This window comes from Bos javanicus, chromosome 26 (genome assembly GCF_032452875.1).
Source record: "Bos javanicus breed banteng chromosome 26, ARS-OSU_banteng_1.0, whole genome shotgun sequence".
Taxonomy (NCBI): domain Eukaryota; kingdom Metazoa; phylum Chordata; class Mammalia; order Artiodactyla; family Bovidae; genus Bos; species Bos javanicus.
In genome coordinates, this window is record NC_083893.1 from 16,397,843 (window position 1) to 16,419,340 (window position 21,498).

Genomic DNA, 21,498 nt, shown 5'->3' on the forward strand with positions numbered 1-21,498 from the left:
AACCATTCAAATTCATTTCTAACCATAACCCTCTAAAGAAATTCAGGATCATACTACCATCTTTCCAGATGAGGGTACTGAGATCCAGAAAGGTTCATCAACCAGTTTAAAACACAAAACTAGTGATAGAGGTAGAACCCAGTGTTCACTCCAGTGTACCCTACACGCATGTCTACAGAGAGTCACCTAAAAAATGTGCAGGGATCACACCCTTTTTGTTATAGTTTTTATGAAAGTATAGCTGACGTGCAATATTTATTAGTTTCAGGTGTACAAAATTGTGTTGTGACATTTATATGCATTAAAAATTTTTCACCATGGTTAGTTTAGGGACCCTCTGTCACCATACAGCTATTGAAATGTTATTGATTATTCCTTGTGCTGTATATTATATCCCTGTGACTTTATTTTATAACCAGAAGTTCAGACTTCTTAATCTCCTTCATCTATTTCATTCATGCCCACATTCCCTGCCCTCAAGTGACCACTAGTTTATTCTCTGGGTCTATGAGTCACTATTTTGTTTTGTTTGTTTTCATTTTTAAATTCCAAGTATGAAGTAAATCATATGGTATTTGTCTTTCTCTGCCTGACATTTTCCCTTTAGCATAATATCTTCTAGGCCCATCCATACTGTCATAAACAGCACTATTCAATGTTATATGGCTGAATAAATTTCCATTGTATATATACAAACCATATTTTCCTTATCTATTCATTCTTTGATAGATACTAAGGTTGCTTCTATATCTTGACTATTGTAAACAAAGGTACAGTGAACATAGGGGTACATATACATTTTCAAATTAGTGTTTTTATTTTCTTTGGATAAATACCCAGGACTGGAATTGCTGAATTGTACATAAGTTCTATTTTCAATTTTTTGATGAGCTCCCATATTGTTTTCCATAGTGCCTGCACCAATTTACATTCCCACCAACAGTTCATGAGGGTTCCTTTTTCTCCACATTCCCCCCAACACTTGTTATTTCTTTTTGACAAGAGCCATTCTGACTGGTATGAGGTGATATCTCACTGTGGTTTTAATCTGCATTTCCCTGATGACTTGTGATGCTGAATATATTTTCATATGCTTATTGGACATCTATATATCCTCTTTGGAAAAATGCTTATTCAAGTCCTTTAGACACTTTTATTTATTTTGAGTTTGCTTTTTTGTTTTTTATTTTGAATTGCATGTGTTCTGTGTGAATTTTTTATATTAACCCCTTGTCAGATATATATTGTTTGGAAATGTCTTTTCCCATTTAATAGGTAACCATTTTGTTCCCCTGGCATCCTTGTCTTTTTGCTAATCTTAAAAAATGTTTTCAGATTTTCACTGTTGAGTATGATGTTAGCTATGGGCTTGTCATTATGGCCTTTATTACATTTTGTGGTGTATTCCTTCAATACTCACTCATGAAGAGCTTTTGTCATAAATGGATGTTCAATTTTTTAAAGTCTTTTTTAACATAATTTGTGATCATAAATTTTTTTCTTAATTTTGTTAATTTAATGTATCAGATTGAATGATTTGCAGATATGGAACCACTCTTGCATCACTGGGATAAATTTAACTTAATCATGGTTTGGGCTTTCCTGATAGCTCAGCTGGTAAAGAATCCGCCTGCAACGTAGGAGACCCTTGTTCAATTCCTGGGTCAGGAAGATCCGCTGGAGAAGGGATAGCCTACCCACTCCAGTATTCTTGGGCTTCCCTTGTGGCTCAGCTGGTAAAGAATCCGCCTGCAGTGCAGGAGACGTGGGTTTGATCCCTGGGTTTGGAAGATCCTCTGGAGAAGGGAATGGCTACCCACTCTGGTATTCTAGCCCGGAAAATTCCATGGACTGTATAGTCCATGGGGGTTGCAAAGAGTCAGACGCAATTCAGCGACTTTCATTTCACAATCATTTGGCTTATGGCCCTTTTAATGTATTGGTGAATTCTGTTTTCAAATATTTTATTGAGAATTTTTGAGGAAGTGTTCCTTTCTCTTCAATTTTTTGCCAAAGTTTGAGAAAGATATGTATTAACTCATCTCTAAATTTTTAATATAATTCACCTGTGAGGCTATCTGGTCCTATATTTTCAATGATGGAGGTGTTTTGATGATTAATTCAATTTGATTACTAATGATAAGTCTGATTAGATTTTCTGTTTCTTCCTGATTTAGTCTTGATATGTTATGTGTTTCCGTGAATGCACACTTTTTTTCTAGGTATCCAGTTCACTGGTATGTAATTGTTTATAGTGGTGATCATGATCCTTTGAAGTGTTGTGATATCAGTTGTAATGCTTTTCTCTTTCATTTCTGATTTTATCTATTTGGATCGTCTCTCTTTTTATCTTGATGAGTCTGGCTAAGGTTTATCAATTTTTGTTTATCTCTTCAAGAACCAGCTTTTAGTTTCATTGATCTTTTCTATTGTCTGCAGTTAATGTTTCATTTATTTAATCTCTGACCTTTATTATTTCCTTCCTCCTACTAACTTTGAGCATTGTTTGTTCTTCTTTTTCTTGTTATTTTATGTGTAAGGTCAGATTGGTGGTTTTGTTTTGTTTGTTTGTTTGAGTTTTTTTTTTTTTTTTAGTTTCCTGGGGTGGTAGGCCTGTTTGCTACAAAACTCCCTCACAGAACTATTTTTGTTTGTCACAAGGATTTTAAAATGTTCTATTTTCATTTTCAATTATCTCAAAATATTTTCATTTCCTCTTTGATTTCTTTATTGACCTATTATCCAATCCCCTCATGTTTGTATTTTTCCAGTTATTTTTTTCTTGTGATTGATTTCTAGTTTCACACAGTTGTGGTTAGAAGAGATGCTTGATATTATTTCAATTTTTTGAATTTATTGACATAATTAATTTGTTTTGTGACATAACACAATCTATCCTGGAGAATGTTTCATGTACACTTGAAGAGAATGTGTATTTGACTGCATTTGGATGGAATGTTCTGTATAAATCTGATCTAATGTGTTGCTTAACACCAATTTTTCCTTATTAAGTTCAGATCTGCATGATTTGTTCATTGGTGTAAATGGTGTGTTAAAGTCCCATACCATTCATTATTATATTATGATCAACAATTCCCTTTATGTCTATAATATTCACACCCTTTTTTGGTAATGAATAAACTCACCAGAACTATTAAGTTAATGCCTAAATTATGTAGCTTATTTTTATTTAGGCATTTTATACCTTGAGAAATATACGTGTTAAATCTCTTCAGTCATGTTCAACTTTTTGTGACCGTATGGACTGTAGCCTGCCAGGCTCCTCTCTCCATGTGATTTCCCAGGCAAGAATACTAGAGTGGGTTGCCATGCCCTCTTCCAGGAGATCTTCCTCACTCAGGGAATGGAACCTGCATCTCTTACACCTCCTACATTGGCAGATGCCTTTTTTACAAATAGCACCACCTGGAAAGCCCTGAGAAATATACACGTTGCCCTTATTCACCTGGATATTTCTAATCCTAAAGGTTATTGGATCCTTTTTAAATAGTACCTTCATGACTTAATACCTTTGCTAGACACTGAAGAAATTTATTAAGGCTGGTAGCTTGTATCAAACTAGCTAGAGAATTGAGAAATCTAGCTTCTAAGTCTATCTCATTCTTTTTCTTGGTTAGGCTACTTTGGAAAATATGTTTAATATCTCTGGGTGAATTTTCATGTTCCAAAAAATGAGGAATAGAGTATTTGTCCTCTATGGTCCTTCCCAAATGGAAAACATTATAACCTTACATTTCACATAGAATCTTAGTTATAAAGGATGTACCACATATGTTATTAATTTTTCCTGACATGTACTATCATAAAAAATGTATTTTATATACCACTCTCTTTATCTATAGCTATATAAATCAGAGGGTTAAAAAGGTTTCTGAAAAAAATATTTTGCTATAATGGATACACTAAATATTATATTTTTCTTTTTATTACAATATTTCACATTTTAAAACTCAATTCATTAGCTAAATTGAATTGATAACTCACTAATCAGTTACAGGTGATAGTTTGATTAACATTATCCATTTTGATAGAACACAAAGGGATGTGGAAGGATGAACAATCAATTAGCTAGACATTTGTTTACCATTTAAAGAGAATCTTGACCTTACCTCTACCCAGGGGGTGCTTACAAGCCTTGAATTTTCATTAAAATATTTTATCAAGGTTAGCAATCTCTCATCACTGTACTCAAAACGATTCCGGAAAATAATGGAGCAGATCACATTGCAGGGAGCACAGCTCAGAAGTAAAGTAGGATCACAAGGAGATCCTAAAAAGTCAATATAAATGTTAGAAAATATTCTAGTATACAAATCTTACATTTACTGTTTAAAGTAAGTAAGAAGGGTTGACTTCCAAGATTTTTTTTTTAATTATAGAAACAACCTGGGCATGCAATCATCACTATTCAACATGCCTAAAATAAAATTTATTGTGTTTTCCCAAGCAAAATTATCTAATCCAGTGTGATGTATTTATTTTCCCTCCAAGTGTTCTCCTATTTATGTCATTATCCAAATAACATCTAAAAGGTAACTCACAAGAAAAAGGTTATTTTAAAATGTCTTTAATGTTGCCAGATTTAGCCCTCACTGTCGATACTTCTTCATCATGCCTACAGGAAACAGCAATGTCATAAGAAAATCAAGAAACTGGGGAGACTTGAAATAATATTTCAACAATGCAGTTGAAAAAATTGGACTGGTCAGAATGGTCATCATCAAAAAATCCACAAACAATGAATACTGGAGAGGATGTGGAGAAAAGGGAACCCTCCTGTACAGTTGGTAGGAATGTAAACTGATGCAGCCTCTATGGAAGACAGTATGGAGATTCCTTTAAAAACTAGGAATAAAATGCCATAGGACCCATCAGTCCCACTACTAGGCATTACCCTGAGGAAACCAAAATTGAAAAAGACACATGTACCCCAATGTTCACTAAAGTAATATTTGCAATAACTAGGACATGAAAGCAACCTAGATGTCCATCAATAGATGAATGGATAAAGAAGCTGTGGTACATATATACAATGAATATTACTCAGGCATAAAAAGGAATGCATTTGAGTCAGTTCTGATGAGGTGGACAAACCTAGAGCCTATTACAGAGTGAAATAAGTCAGAAAGAGAAAAGTAACTGTTGTATATTAACTCATATATATGGTATCTAGAAAGACAGTACTGATGAAACTACTTGCAGGGTAGAAATGGAGATGCAGACATAGAGAACAGACTTATGGACACAGGTGGGTGGGAGGAAGGAGAAAGTGGGATGAATGGAGAGAATAGCATGGAAACATATACACTAACATATGTAAAATAGATACCAAAGGGAATTTGCTGTATGAATCAGGGACCTCAAACCAGGGTGACAACCTAGAGGGGTAGAAAGGCGTGGGAGGTAGAAGGGAGGTGCAAGAGGGAAAGGACATATGTATACCTATGACTGATTCATGTTGATGTATGGCAGAAACCAACACAATATTGTAAAACAATTATCCTTCAATTAAAAACAAATAATTTTTTAAAGAAAAAAATTGGAGTGTGCTTTTTCTATAGAAGAAAAGAACAGTGACAGAAATTAGAGTTACATTCAGATATTTTGAAAATATGTTATAGTATTAGAAACAGGCCTCCCAACCAAAATAAAGAATATAACTAGCTTTATTCCTGTTTGATGAAAATTTGTAAACCTCATCTTTTCTTCTTCTACTGACATCTGGACTAGGTGACTTTAAAGAAAGCTCAAGTGATACTTTGCAAGAAGAACAAAATTTAAATCACACAGGGTCTGCTTTTTCACTGAGAACCTTCATCTGCAATCTATCCCCAAAAGCCCATAAAAATCTCAAGCCTGCATCCTTCCTCTGCTCTCTCAAGCCATTTTTGGATCTGGTTTCTAGCCACCTGCCTTCCACAGAAAGCCTCATTATGTGTGTAATAGACCTTTTCATATCCTATTGAGATGTGTGTATCACTACCAATCTTAACAGCTAAACTAAATTTTCTATGGGAGGTCCATCCTGCTTCTGCCTGGTTACTGCTGCTACTACTGCTGCTAAGTTGCTTCAGTTGTGTCCAACTCTGTGCGACCCCATAGATGGCAGCCCACCAGGCTCCCCCGTCCCTGGGATTCTCCAGGCAAGAACACTGGAGTGGGTTGCCATTTCCTTCCCCAATGCATTAAAGTGAAAAGTGAAAGTGAAGTTGCTCAGTCGTGTCTGACCTCAGCAACCCCATGGACTGCAGCCTTCCAGGGTCCTCCATCCATGGGATTTTCCAGGCAAGAGTACTGGAGTGGGGTGCCATTGCCTTCTCCAGCCTGGTTACTACCACAACACTATACTCCAAAAGGAAAAAGTCTAGCAGGGATTAAAAAGTAGAAGTTACAAGGAAAAAGGTTCTGCCCAACATGTGAAATAAGCTTCCAACAGTCAGTTAACCAGTGACAAAATCAGTTCAGTTCAGTTCAGTCAATCATTCATATCTGACTCTTTGCAACCCCATGTACAGCAGCACACGGGGCTTTGCTGTCCATCGCCAATTTGCGGAGCTTGCTCAAACTCATGTCCATCGAGTTGGTGATGCCATCCAATCATCTCATCCTGTCATCCCCTTCTACTTCTGCCTTCAATCCTTCCCAGCATCAGGGTCTTTTCCAATGAGTCAGCTCTTCCCATCAGGTAGCCAAAGTAATGGAGTTTCAGCTTCAACATCAGTCTCTTCAATGAATATTCAGGACTGATTTCCTTGGAATTGACTAGTTGGATCTCTTTGCAGTACAAGGGAATCTCGAGAGTGTTCTCCAATACCACAGTTCAAAAGCATAAATTCTTCAGTGCTCAGCTTTCTTTATAATCCAACTCTCACATCCATACATGACTGCTGGAAAAACCACAGGTTTGACTAGACGGACCTTTGTTGGCAAAGTCATGTCTCTACTTTTTAATATGCTGGTCATATTAAATAATAGGTTGGTCATAGCTTTTCTTCCAAGGAGCAAGTGCCTCTTAATTTCATGGCTGCAGTCACCATCTGTAGTGATTTTGGAGCCCAAAAAAGTAAAGTCTCTCACTGTTTCCATTGTTTGCCCATCTATTTGCCATGAAGGGATGGGACTGGATACCATGATATTAGTTTTCTGAATATTCAGTTTTAAGCCAACATTTTCATAACTTTTTCACTCTCCTCTTTCACTTTCATCAATAGGCTCTTTAGTTCTTCTTCACTTTCTGCCATAAGGGTGGTATCATCTGTGTATTTGTGGAGAAGGAAATGGCAACCCACTCCAGTACTCTTGCCTGGAGAATCCCATGGATAGAGGAGCCTGGTGGGCTACAATCCATGGGGTTGTGAAGAGTAAGACACAACTGAGTGACTTCACTTTCATTTTTCACCTTCATGCATTGGAGAAGGAAATGGCAGCCCACTCCAGTGTTCTTGCCTGGAGAACCCCAGGGATAGGGGAGCCTGGTGGGTTGCCATCTATGGGGTCGCACAGAGTCGGACACGATTGAAGTGACTTAGCAGCAGCAGCATCTGTGTATTTGAGGTTATTGATATTTTCCTGGCAATCATGATTCCAGCTTGTGCTTCATCCAGCCCAGCATTTCATATGATATACTCTGCATATAAGTTAAATAAGCAGAGTGACAATACACAGCCTCAATGTACTCCTTTCCTAATTTGGAACCAGTCTTTTGTTCCATGTCTGGTTCTAACTGCTGCTTCCTAACCTGCCTACAGATTTCTCAGGAGGCAGGTCAGGTTGTCTGGTATTCCCATCTCTTTCAGAATTTTCCAATTTGTTGTGATGCACACAGTCAAAGGCTTTGGCGTAGTCAGTAAAGCAGAAGTAGATATTTTTCTAGAACTCTGTCAGTTTTTTGATGATCCAACGGATTTTGGCAATTTGATTTCTGGCAATTTCCTCTGCCTTCTCTAGATCCAGATTGAACATCTGGAAATTCACAGTTCACATGCTGTTGAAGCCTGGCTTGGGGAATTTTGAGCATTACTTTGCCAGCACGTGTTCAGTGCAGTTCAGTCGCTCAGTCGTGGCCAACTCTTTGCAATCCCATGAACCGCAGCACACCAGGCCTCCCTGTCCATCATCAACTCCTGGAGTCTACCCAAACCCATGTCCATCGAGATGGTGATGCCATCCAACCATCTCATCCTCTGTCATCCCCTTCTCCTCCTGCCCTCAATCTTTCCCAGCATCAGGGTCTTTTCAAATGAGTCAGCTCTTCGCATCAGGTGGCCAAAGTGTTGGAGTTTCAGCTTCAACATCAGTCCTTCCAATGAACAGCCAGAACTTATCTCCTTTAGGATGGACTGGTTGGATCTCCTTGCATTCCAAGGGACTCTCAAGAGTCTTCTCCAACACCACAGCTCAACAGCATCAGTTCTTCAGCACTCAGCATTCTTTATAGTCCAATTCTCACATCCATACAAGACTACTGGAAAAACCTTAGCCTTAACTAGATGGACCTTTGTTAGCAAAGTAATGTCTCTGCTTTTTAATATGCTGTCTAGATTGGTCATAACTTTCCTTCAAAGGAGTAAGCGTCTTTTAATTTCATGGCTGTAATCACCATCTGCAGTGATTTTGGAGTCCAGAAAAATAAAGCCTGCCACAGTTTCCACTGTTTCCCCATCTATTTGCCATTAAGTGGTGGGACTGGATGCCATGATCTTAGTTTTCTGAACATTGAGCTTTAAGCCAACTTTTTCACTCTCCTCTTTCACTTTCATCAAGAGGCTCTTTAGTTCTCTTCACTTTCTGCCATAAGGGTGGTGTCATCTGCATATATGAGGTTATTGATATTTCTCCTGGTAATCTTGATTCCAGTTTGTGCTTCCTCCAGCCCAGCATTTCTCATGATGTACCCTGCATGTAAGTTAAATAAGCAGGGTGACAATATACAGCTTTGATGTACTCCTTTCCCTATTTGGAACCAGTCTGTTGTTCCATGTCCAGTTCTAACTGTTGCCTCCTGACCTGCATACAGGTTACTCAAGAGGCAGGTCAGGTGGTCTGGTATTCCCATCTCTTGAAGAATTTTCCACAGTTTACTGTGATCCACACAAAGGCTTTGGCATAGTCAATAAAGCAAAAATAGATGTTTTTCTGGAACTCTCTTGCTTTTTCCATGATCCAGCAGATTTTGCCATTAGATCTCTGGTTCCTCTGCCTTTTCTAAAACCAGCTTGAACATCTAGAAGTTCACGGTTCACGTATGGCTGAAGCCTGTCTTGGAGAATTTTGAGCATTACTTTACTATTGTGTGAGATGAGTGGAATTGTGTGGTAGTTTGAGCATTCTTTGGCATTGTCTTTCTTTGGGATTGGAATGAAAATTTTCCAGTCCTGTGGCCACTGCTGAGTTTTCCAAATTTGCTGACATATTGAGTGCAGCACTTTCACAGCATCATCTTTCAGTATTTGAAATAGCTCAACTGGAATTCCATCACCTCCACTAGCTTTGGTCGTAGTGAGGCTTCCTAAGGCCCACTTGACTTCATATTCCAGGATGTCTGGCTCTAGGTGAGTGATCACACCATTCTGATTATCTGGGTCATGAAGATCTTTTTTGTGTAGTTCTGTGTATTCTTGCCACCTCTTCTTAATATCTTCTGCTTCTGTTAGGTCTATACCATTTCTGTTTTATTGTGCACATCTTTGCATGAAATGTTCCCTTGGTATCTCTAATTTTCTTGAAGAGATCCCTAGTCTTTCCCACTCTATTTTTTTCCTCTATTTCTTTGCATTATTCACTAAGGAACACTTTCTTATCCATCCTTGCTATTCTTTGGAACTCTGTAGTCAAACTGGGCTGCCCCATGAGTATGAGGTCTCCATAGTTAGGTGGAATCAAGCAGAGTCTGGGTGGTCATCAGTAAGGAAGCTGAGAGAAGGCCATATTAATTATGGGAAAACGGAAACAGCTAACAATAATTTCTGCTTGAAATACAAATCAGGTGGACAAAACCACTTACAAATAATGTGTATCAAATTTCATTATTTATTGATTTACTAATTCCATTTCAGAAATTTTATTCTAGAAAGTAATCAGAAATATTCAATGATTAATATGTTTTTTATATTATTATCAACAAAGTATTGAAAACAGTTTATCTGGACAAATAAATAAAGCTTGGTCAAATAAACTACGGTACCTGCAAAATAATAAGCTACTATACTATTAATAATGTTCTTGATAAAAGAACATGCAAACATATTTAATATGTTAAGTTTTAACATAAGGATAGAGAAGAATCTATTCAGATGAACCTTGTGTTCTTATCACTGCTTCTGCCAAATCTCCCACCCATTCCTAGGTAATATGCACCAAAAGTCCAAATGATGTTCATTGACACTCTATTTGAGAAACTTACTCAAAGAAGAAACCAGAATCATGCATATATCTGTAATTATTGCATTGTTTATATCAGTAGCAGCAAAAAATGAGGGGGAGAAACCTATCTGGATGACTATATATCAGTGGTAAAAAACCACAATACCGAGTTACAAGTTAGAATATAGCATTAGTAAGTTAATAATGTTCTTTAAAAATGAAATATTGAGGTTAAAAACCACATATGTCTTATGATTCTGATCTTGCTCCTTCCCTGTCAAGTCTCCTATTCACGCCTTTCTCTCCTACCCCCTCTTCGGTCCTGCATGGGCATCCACACACATGTACACCGAGCAGATGTGTGCTGCTGCAGCTCCCTCCCTTCACACTCAAGGGGAGCTATAATACAACCTTATGCGCAGAGAAGTACTTGGTGCAAAATCTATACCTGAACCACTAACTTTATCTCAGTTTTGTTGAGATATCACAGATAGACAAGAATGTACAAGTTTAAGGTGTACTGCATAATGACGTGACATACATGTGTTGCAAAAAAATTTGCAATACTTCTCAAGAAGCTACCTGAGAACTTAGTCTTTCAAATTATTTTCACCAAGTTACTAGAAGATTGCCAAAATTAACACTTGTTTCTTTTTCCTGTGCACATGTATAAGCACATTTCCCAGCTCCTCTTATAGATAAGCACATTTCCCAACTCTTGTGACTGAGTTTACAGCCCGTGGAATATGAAAGAACTTTTGTGTGCCTGCCATACCTGACCTATTAAAAACAGTATCGCACTTTTTTTTATTCTTTCCTTCACCCTCACTACCATTCAAGGAGATGAACTCTGGGAGCCACAGGAAGGCAACCATGTGCTGAAGGCATCAAAGGCCCTGGAAACCAGGTGCTTGAAAAGGCCATTATGCCAGCAACTTCCCCTCCTACCACTGTCATGTGAGCAGGAAGTCAACTTCTGTTGGATTTGAGCCATTATCTCTCTGTAGTCTACTTGTAATAGCATTTAGTCTGCCCAAGCAGTTACTGCTAATTACATAAAGAAATACCCACCATTGGTTTTTTTTAACGCTTCCACCAAACATAAGGCTTCCTCTTGAATTCTGTGTTCAATAGTCCTCTTCCCCATCCCCATATTCCTCAAAACCATGAGGGAGAAACGCCGAGTTTGCTTCCATGTTTCTCCATTGCTGAAAACAATTCCTATCAGGACGAAAACCAAAAACAGAGAAGAATAATCCATTGCCATGAATTTTAGCTGAGAGTCTTTAAACCAGGAAATGACAAGGATACCTAAGCAGGGATTAAATATAGGAGTGACAGCCTCAGGAATTCCTATCAGGCCTTTCATCATTATTGTTTCCCCATGACCCTCTTTTCAGAGCATATTTGTGCTTTATGCTTTGTATTATATTCTATTGGATAAAAAAATTTCTTTTGCTCTTTTTTCTAAGAAGAATAGAAAATTGAATGCAATGTACATACTTCAAACCTTTGTTGGTTCCATGTATATATCATACAGGCTTCCAAAACTAGTCTCTTAGCAACCATGACTCAGGCCAGAAAGCAAAATATTCAATAATTAGGATAATTTGTTGTCATTTTCCTCCCTTATTTTTCTCTCTGTCTCTTCTCTTTTTCTTACCTGGTCATAATTTATTAATAGAACATTAGTTGTTAGAAGATTTGCTTTCACTGCACTTAATGTTTCATTCAGACTGTGTCATCTTCATAATTTTAAATATGGATTAATGATCCATAGAAAACTGTTTATTTATGATGCTTTCATAAACCCCTGTATTACCTATAATTTCTCAATTCCTTAGCCTATTTGAATCTTTCCAACCTACAATTCCCACACACTCCTCAAATAGAAACATACCTAATCCCTGGTTGATGTTGTCTGCCACTGGTAAACTACCTCTGCCAGAAAATTCCTCACTCTGATCAATCAGGACTTGCTTCACTGCTTCATATCCATGCAACACCACAGTGGGCTTCATGCCAAAATACAGAGTGAACACAGGACCATAATCTTCTGCTAGCTGGAAAAGGAACAGGAGATGCAAGAACAGTGAGCATTTCAAAACTGAAAATGTAGATAATATAGGAAAATGTAGATAATGTGGGAAATATTTTTAATCTTAAGATTCACCCATTATAAAAGGTTTCAATTTCTAGTAATTTAATATGATATCACTTTACTACAATGATAATTATCATTATAGTATTAGGAATACTGTTATTATTATCATCAACATCAATAGTTACTTTATTCAGCTCCTACAATGTGACAAAGGCCATAATATGAATTTTATTAGTATTATTCTATTAAGCTTTTTTCTGCCAAACCTGTAATTGCTCCTTCCTTCTTATAGTGGCAATAAATGATATGTTTCCTCTGTTTAAGGGAAGGTGCTCCATCTCTCACACATGCAGACTGATAATCATCCCCTCATCATCCATTCTTCACATCTTTAGCACCAGAGACCTCTAAGCATTCAAAATACATAAGGACCTAGCCATAGACATTTTCCATCTTCCCAGTGAGATGATGCAAGTAAGTTTTCATGAAGTGAGATAAGCAAAAGGGATGTGCACAAATTCTACACTGGCATAAATGGATGACAACACATCTTTCATTTCTCCTCCTATCCATAGGTTGAAATGACAGCATGGAGATGACCCCTCTGTGGCTGCAAATGAGAACAAAAGCCTTAGAGCATGCGATGGTAAACTACAAGACTGAGAAGATCTGGTTCTCTGAAAGAACTCATGGAGGAGAGGCAGCTCAGCAGCACTTAACTCTACGCCTGCTATGTGGAAGGCAGAAATAAACTGTCTTCCTTAAGTCACTGCATTATTGCGGTCTTTCTGTCATGACAGCTTATTTAGTGTACAGACTTTCACTCTTTCAACTTGTCCAATGTTTGAGTCCTTTTGCCACCTTATAATCCATTCTCCATACAGCAAGCCATTTCACAAAGCCAATGTTAAAGAATATCATATTGTTTTTATGGTAAAGACCAATATTCTTAAAATCCCTGTAAGATCTACATACTCTGCTCTCTGCTTACCTGCCTAATCTCATCTCACACCATGCTTTTACCTACTCTCTGGGTGACAAACAATTGGTCCTCTTTCAGACATTTCAATAACTAAGTCTGCTCCAGGCTGAAAAAAAAAAATGGAACAAACATATACCTGTATTTTATCCAGTTAATGTTTAATTATTTTTCAGATCTCATCTCCAATTTCACTTCCACAGAGAACCCTTACTAACTGTGCCTCCTACCTGTAATCCTTTAAACTACATCACCTTTTTAAACTACATCACTGTGTTCCTATTATATGGTTTGTAATCATGCACTTATTTGGATAACTGTTTCATAAATACACGCTTACCATCTAGACTGTAAATTCCATACTGCTGACCTTTTTTTTTTTTTTTTAATTCACTGCTCAGATAGTTAAAGAACCTGCTTGCAATGTGGGAGACCTCGGTTCAGTCCCTGGGTTGGGAAGATCCCCTGGAGAATGGAAGAGCTACCCACTCCAGTATTCTTGCTTGGAGAATTCCGTGGACAGAAGATCCTGGCTGGCGGGCTACAGTCCATGGGGTCACAAAGAGTCAGACATGACTGAGTGACTAAATTTTTCACTTTCTTTCACTTTGAAAATTCCCAGCATCTGACACACCTGGGACTGAAAGTAGGCATTCAACAACTTGTTAAGCTCAGGTATTAATATTTGTGCATAATAATTATTATTCACCTTTTAAAGAAATAGAAATTAAAGCTCAGAGAGATTTTATAATTTGACCAAGCCTGTGAGTTAACAAGTGTATGAGCTGGGGTGCTGACATAGTCACTTCAAAACCAGAGTCTGATACACAGAAGGAGGAGCTTCCAGGGGCAGTGCTCTCATGACTACCTTTCCCAGAGAAGTCAGATTTCCGATAATTCCTTCAAGATTTAAAGACCTATAGAATGCTAATGCTAAGTCATTTCAGTCGTGTCCGACTCTGTGCAACCCCATAGACGGCAGTCCACTAGGCTCCCTTGTCCCTGGGATTCTCCAGGCAAGAACACTGGAGTGGGTTGCCATTTCCTTTTCCAATGCATGAAAGTGAAAAGTGAAAGTGAAGTCACTCAGTCATATGCGACTCTTAGAGACCCCATGGACTGCAGCCTACCAGGCTCCTCCGTCCATGGGATTTTCCAGGCAAGAGTACTGGAGTGGGGTGCCAATGCCTTCTCCAACCTATAGAATAGTAATTCATTAATTGAGCAAACACAACAGAAACTATGAAATTTCTTGAAACTTGGTTATTTCCTTAATTTCAAATCAATGTATTATTCTTTCAGGAAAATTTTGGGGTTATCACTCTGTAACTATGCAGTTTTTAAAAATTAAAGCAATTTCTTTGCCATTAGAATTCGCCAAAAATAAGTGCTATAAAGGACACATAGGTCACAACATGGACAGAGAATTCCTACTTTTGACAATTTCAACAATGATCTCATTGATCTCACTCCCTTCTGGCAACCTTTAGCTGTATACCATCTAAAATCATGTCTGGGTGTCATACATCATGGACAAGTGAGATTAATCCCAGGGATGCAAGTATGGTTCAATATTCTCAAATTAATCAATGTTATACCCTACATTAACAAATGGAAAAATAAAATCATATGATTGTTCAATAGATGTAGGAAAGTTTTTTTTATAAAATCCAATATCCATTTAAGATTAAAAATTCTCCACAAAGTAGGTATAGAGGCAACATACTTCAACATAATTAAAAAATCACATATATAATAAGTCCACAGCTAACATTATCATACTTGACAGTGAAAAACTGAAAGCATTTTCTCTTAAATCAAGAAAAAGATAAGGATGCCCACTCTTGCCACTTTTACTCAAAATATCATATTGGAAATCAAAGCCATAGCAATCAAAAAAAGAGAAATAAAAGGAATTGAAAAGAATGAAGAAAAACTGTCCTTATTTGTAGAAGATACAATACTATGCTTATAAAATTCTAAGTTTAGTTCAGTCACTCAGTCGTGTCCAACTCTTTGTGATCCCATGGACTGCAGCAGGCCAGGCCTCTCTGTCGATCACCAACTCCTGGAGTTTACTTAAACTCATATGCATTGAGTCAATGATGCCATCTGACCATCTCATCCTCTGTTGTCCCCTTCTCCTCCCACCTTCAATCTTTCCCAGCATCAGGGTCTTTTCCAATGAGTCAGTTCTTCACATCAGGTGGCCAAAATATTGGAGTTTCAGCTTCAGCATCAGTCCTTCCAATAAATACTCAGGACTGATTTCTTTTAGGATGGACTGGTTGCATCTCCTTGCTGTCCAAAATTCTAAAAATCCCAACAAGAAGCTCCTAGAGCTCATCAGTGAATTTGGAAAAGTTGTAGGATAAAAAAAATTAACATACAGAAATCTATCCCATTTCTAAACAATAAGAACAAACTATCAGAAAGAGAAATTATTAAAACAATCCCACTTATCACCACATAGAAGAGAATAAAATTCCAAGCAATAAATCTAATTAACCAAGGAAGTAAAAGACATGTACTCAGAAAACTATAAGATGCTGATTTAAAAAAAAAAAAAAGACAATACAAATAGATGCAAAAACATAACATGCTCATGGACAGGGAAAGTTAATATTGTTAAAACGAACATATTACATATTACCCAAGGAAATCAACAGATTCAAAGCAAATCCTATCAAAATACCAGTGTAATATTCAAAATGCTAAAACAAGTAATTCTAAAGTTTGTATGGAAACACAAAGTAACTCAAGTAGACAAAGATATCCAAAGAAAGAACAGAACTGAAAGTATCATACTCCCTGATATCAGACTACAGTACAAAGTTACAGTAACCAAAACAGAATTGTACTGGCACAAAAATGGACACAGGTCTATGGAGCAGAGCATATAGCCCAGAAAATAATCCACACTTACATGAACAACAAATCCGTGAAAAGGGACACAAAAATATACAGTAGGGAAAAGGCAAGTTCTTCAATAAGTGGTGTGAGGAAAACTAGACAGCTACACATAAAGAATTAAATTAAAATATTTCACATGCTAGTAAGGTTATGCTCAAAATCTTAAGATAGGCTTCAGCAGTACATGAATCAAGACCTTCCAGATGAAAAAGCTGGGTTTAGAAAAGGCAGAAGAACCAGAGATCTAATTGCCAACATTCATTAGATCATAGAGAAACAAGATTAGTTCAGGTCAGTTGCTCAGTCATGTCTGACTCTTTGCAACCTCATAGACTGCAGTACACCAGGCCTCCCTGTCCATCACCAACTCCTAAAGTATACTCAAACTCTTGTCCTTTGAGTCAGTGATGCCATCCAACCATCTCATCCTCTTCTAAGAGAAAGCAAGGAAATTCCAGAAAAATATCTACTTCTGCTTCATTGACTACACTAAATCCTTTTACAGTATGGATCACAAAATCTGTGAAAAATTATTAAAGAGGTGGGAGTACCAGACCACCTTACCTGTCCCTGTGAAACCTGTATGCGGGTAAAGAAGCAACAGTTAGAACTGGACATAGAACAATTGACTGGTTCAAAATTGTGAAAGGAGTACAACAAGGCTGTATATTGTCACCCTGCTTATATGCAGAGTATATCTTAACTTATATGCAGAGTACATCGTATGAAATGCTGGGCTGGATGAATCAAAAGCTGGCATCAAGATTACCAGCAGAAATATTGACAACCTCAGATATGCAGATGATACCAATCTAATGGCAGAAAGCAAAGAGGAACTAAAGAACCTCTTGAGGAGGGTGAGAGAGGAGAGTGGGAAAGCTGACTTAAATCAGCATTCAAAAAACTCAGATCATGGCATCCGGTCCCATTATTTCATGGCAAATAGAAGGGAAAAAGTAGAAGCAGTGACAGATTTTATTTTCTTGGGTTCCAAAATTACTGTGGACAGTGACTACAGCCATGAAATTAAAAAATCTTTCCTCCTTGGAAGAAAAGCTATGACAAATCTAGACAGCATATCAAAAAGCAGAGACATCACTTTGCTGACAAAGGTCGATATAGTCAAAGCTATGGTTTTTCTAGTAGTCATGTACGGATGTGAGAGGTGAACCATAAAGAAGGATGAGCACTGAAGAACTGATGCTTTTGAATTGTGGTGTTGGAGAAGGCTCTTGAGAGTCCCTGGGACTGCAAGGAAATCCAACTGGTCCATCCTAAAGGAAATCAGTCCTGAATATTCATTGGAAGGACTGTTGATCAAGCTGAAGCTCCAATACTTTGGCAACCTGACAGGAAGAGCCAACTCATTGGAAAAGACCTTCATACTGGGAATGACTGAAGACAAAGGAGAAGAGGGTGGCAGAGGGTGAGACGGTTAGATAACATCACTGACTCAACAGACATGAGTTTGAGCAAACTCCAAGAGATAGTGCAGGACAAAGTAGCCTGGGATGCTGCAGTCCATGGGTCGCAAAGAGTCAGACATGACTCAGTGACAAACAACACAGAAACAAAACATTTTCTCATACTATATACAAATCTTAACTCAAAAAGTGTTGAGGACTTAAATGTAAGACCAGAAACCATAAAACTCTAGAAGAAAACATAGGCAGTATACTCTTTGACGTGTATCATAGCATATATTTTTGGATCTGCCTCCTAGTGAAGTGAAAGTGTTAGTCACTAGGCTGTATCCAATTCTTTGCGACCCCCTAGACTGTAGCCCAGGACTTCCCTGGTGGCTCAGATGGTAAAGTGTCTGTGTACAATGCGGGAGACCTGGGTCCGATCCCTGGGTCAGGAAGATTCCCTGGAGAAGGAAATGGCAAGCCAGTCCAGTACTCTTGCCTGGAAAATCCCATGGACTGAGGAGCTTGGTGCAGGCTACTGTCCATGGGGTCGCAAAAGTTGGGCATGACTGAGCAACTTCACTTTCAGACTGCAGCCCACCAGGCTCCTCTGTCCATGGAATTCTCCAGGCAAAAATACTGAAGTGGGTAGCCATTCTCTTCTCCAGGGAATCTTTCTGAACCCAGGAATCAAACCCAGGTCTCCCACATTTTGGGCAGATTCTTTACCATCTTTACCACAAAAAAGAATGAAATTTTGCAATTGCAATAACGTAGACTAATCTGGAGGGCATTACACTTAGTGAAGTAAGTCAGACTGAGAAAGAAAAATACTCTATGTTATCATTTATATGTGGAATATTAAAAAAAATAAAATTGATGAATTGAACAGAATACAAACAGACTCATATACATAGAGAACAAACTAGTGGTTACCAGTGGGAAACAAGAAGAATAGAGGGGGAAAAGAGGGGTAAGAGATTAAAAACTATAGACTACTATGTATAAAACAAATAAACTACAAGGATAAATTGTTCAGCACAGGGAATACAGCCTGTATTTTATAATAAATTTCAAAGGAACATAATCTACAAAATTTTATATATTCTCACTTGAAACTAACATAATATTGTAAATCAACTCTAGATCAATTGAAAATAAATTAATAGGGCTCCGCTGGTAATCCAGCAGTAATCTGCCTCACAATGCAAGGGACACTGGTTTGATCCCTGGTCTGGGAAGACCCCACACGCTGCAAGGAAAAAGCCTGAGTGCCACAGCTACTGAGCCTACACTCTGGAGACTGTGAGGGGCAACTACTGAACCCAAGAGCCACAGAGACTTCTCAGAGAAGTCATGGCAGGAGAATTCCACACACTACACCTATAGTGCATTTTCTGCTTTCTGCAGCTAAAGAAATCCTGTGCATAGTAATGAAGACCCAGCACAGCCAAAAATAAATATTTTTAAATAAATGAATAAAAATAAATAACAATGAATAAATATATAAATAAAACCACGTCCAGGTGTCCAATGGGAACTCCCCTTTAAAACCACTTTTAACAAACACGTGTCTGGGACTATGGAGTCTGGGACAAGACATAGGGCTATCTTATTTACTCATTACAAACAACTGGAAGAAAAGTAATCATACTTGCCTTGCTTATGGATTTGCTGATATTCTTAATATTTATCTGCAGAATATTTCCAACAATTGGGAGAGGAGTGGGCCCAGGTGGCAGCTTCCCTTTGGCATGCCTCTGATTCCATAGAAAAAGGAAAATCAAAATAGAAAGACAGATCACTAGAACTACAAAGAGATCCATTGGTGTGCTTTGCGTGAGGGCAACTGAAAGCTTAGAATCCAAACACTTTATAAAAACTAAGTGCAAAGAAAAAAACAAACAAAGTGCAAGCTTATCACCAAACATGCAATAAGTCTTGAACTTTTAAATAAATAAGACTTTATCATCAGTGCACTTTGGCTTGTCAACATATATTTAAATGAAAGGTTAAATTAGTATTGATAAACTACTAAATTTGTTTAATGTTCTCATCATTACTATTTTGTACTCTATCCTTGTGGAAACCCATGTTATTGCTAAATCTTACTGCTGTTTAAAATAAGTGAAAATGGAACTAAATCTATTTTATTACTCAGCATATCCATTTGTTAAAAAATATTTTTTGTCACCATATACTGAATTACCAAGAACTTCTCAGTTTTCTAATAACTTTTTCTTTTTCATGGCTAAATTTAGCTGATGGTTTTAACTTTTCTGTTTTCACTAAGTTAAGTCCTTCAAGGATGTAAGTTTCAATGGAAATCTCAACTAAAAAACAATTCACTTTCTCAGAGATGGCCATATTTTAGTAATAAAATTGAAGGTATCCAGAGTTTCAAAGGACTGGAATTCACAACCACAGCAATTGATGAAAGCATCTCTGCTCATCATATGAGCAGAAGAAGAAGCACTCTCTTAGAGCTTTTTCTCATAAAATCCATGGTAACGCCAGGTGAAGACAGAAGGAGGCAGGACAAATAAAGAAAGGAATACGGAGCTGGTCTTATCTTAGAAAAGAGAATCCCACTAGTCTCACAGAGTTCTTTTTTATTTTTTTGTGCCAGGAGTTCTGACACCACTTACTTCCAGAGGAGATGCTGGTCAGCACACACTAGACAGAAAACAGGAATAACAAGTCAAGGAAAGAAATCACTCAAAGATGTTAGTGGAAGGTCCCTTGGCTGCATATCACCCACCTGGCTTCTCTGCATACCCATTTCCGATAAGGTTCACAGAGCCAGAGCAAACCTTGTATATTCACACCTAGGTGAAAAAATACACTCCAGCATTCAATACTATAAATATTTGAAAGTGTCTAGAAACTCATAGACATGAACAAAATTTCAAGACTCAAAAGATATTTGAGGACCTCCAATTGCATAATAAGTATCAAACTTAAAAGTCAGAAAACTAATCCTTGAAGGACTTAACTTAGTGAAAACAGAAAAGTTAAAATCATCAGCTAAATTTAGCCATGAAAAAGAAAAAGTTATTAGAAAACTGAGAAGTTCTTGGTAATTAAGTATGTGGTGGCAAAAAATATTTTTCAATAAATGGATATGCTGAGTAATAAAATAGATTTAGTTCCATTTTCACTTATTTTAAACAATAGTAAGATTTAGCAGTAACATGGGTTTCCACAAGGATAGAATACAAAATAGTAATGATGAGAACATTAAACAAATTAAGCAGTATGGAAAATAGTTCTATTAATAGAAATCCTAGTGACTTTATCACAGGAGTTTTAAGGAGAGAGAAAAATAAGCAAATAATAATAAACAAAGGAAATTGAATATATTTTTCCTATAATGATGAAAAATCCAAAGAATCCACCAAATTCTAAACAGGATTACAGAGAAAAAATTCACACTCCTAAAATCTTGTGAAACATGGGAATAACAAGGGAAAATAAAACCCTGAAAAGTTTTAAAGAGAAAAAGGAAGTTACAAAGAATGAGACTCAATTTAGAATAAATCTTTCCTTACACAATGCTTATAAATGATTAAAAACAGTCAAGTAAAATCTTCAAAAGCTCAATAGGAAATGACTTTCAAAATTGTTATTCTACACCTGATAAACTCAATTCAACCATAAGGTCAAAGTATAGACATTTGGGGGCCTTCCCTGGTGGACTACTGGTTAAG

General features: G+C 37.3%; 1 protein-coding gene across 2 annotated transcripts in view; it reads right to left on the reverse strand.

Annotated features, from left to right (window-relative positions):
- Positions 1-19,721, reverse strand: part of LOC133239202 (cytochrome P450 2C31) — a 47,535-nt gene extending 27,814 nt beyond the window's left edge. The window contains exons 1-4 of one of the 2 annotated variants that reach the window (XM_061402865.1): positions 19,447-19,721; positions 12,284-12,446; positions 11,455-11,604; positions 4,131-4,291 (exon numbers count right to left, since the gene is read on the reverse strand). In XM_061402865.1, the coding sequence (XP_061258849.1) occupies positions 4,131-4,291; positions 11,455-11,604; positions 12,284-12,446; positions 19,447-19,719 (747 nt within the window). In that variant the 5' untranslated portion in view covers positions 19,720-19,721. The remainder of the gene's footprint in view (positions 1-4,130; positions 4,292-11,454; positions 11,605-12,283; positions 12,447-19,446) is intronic. The other variant, XM_061402866.1, reaches the window with a different exon arrangement.
- Positions 19,722-21,498: the final 1,777 nt, after the last annotated feature.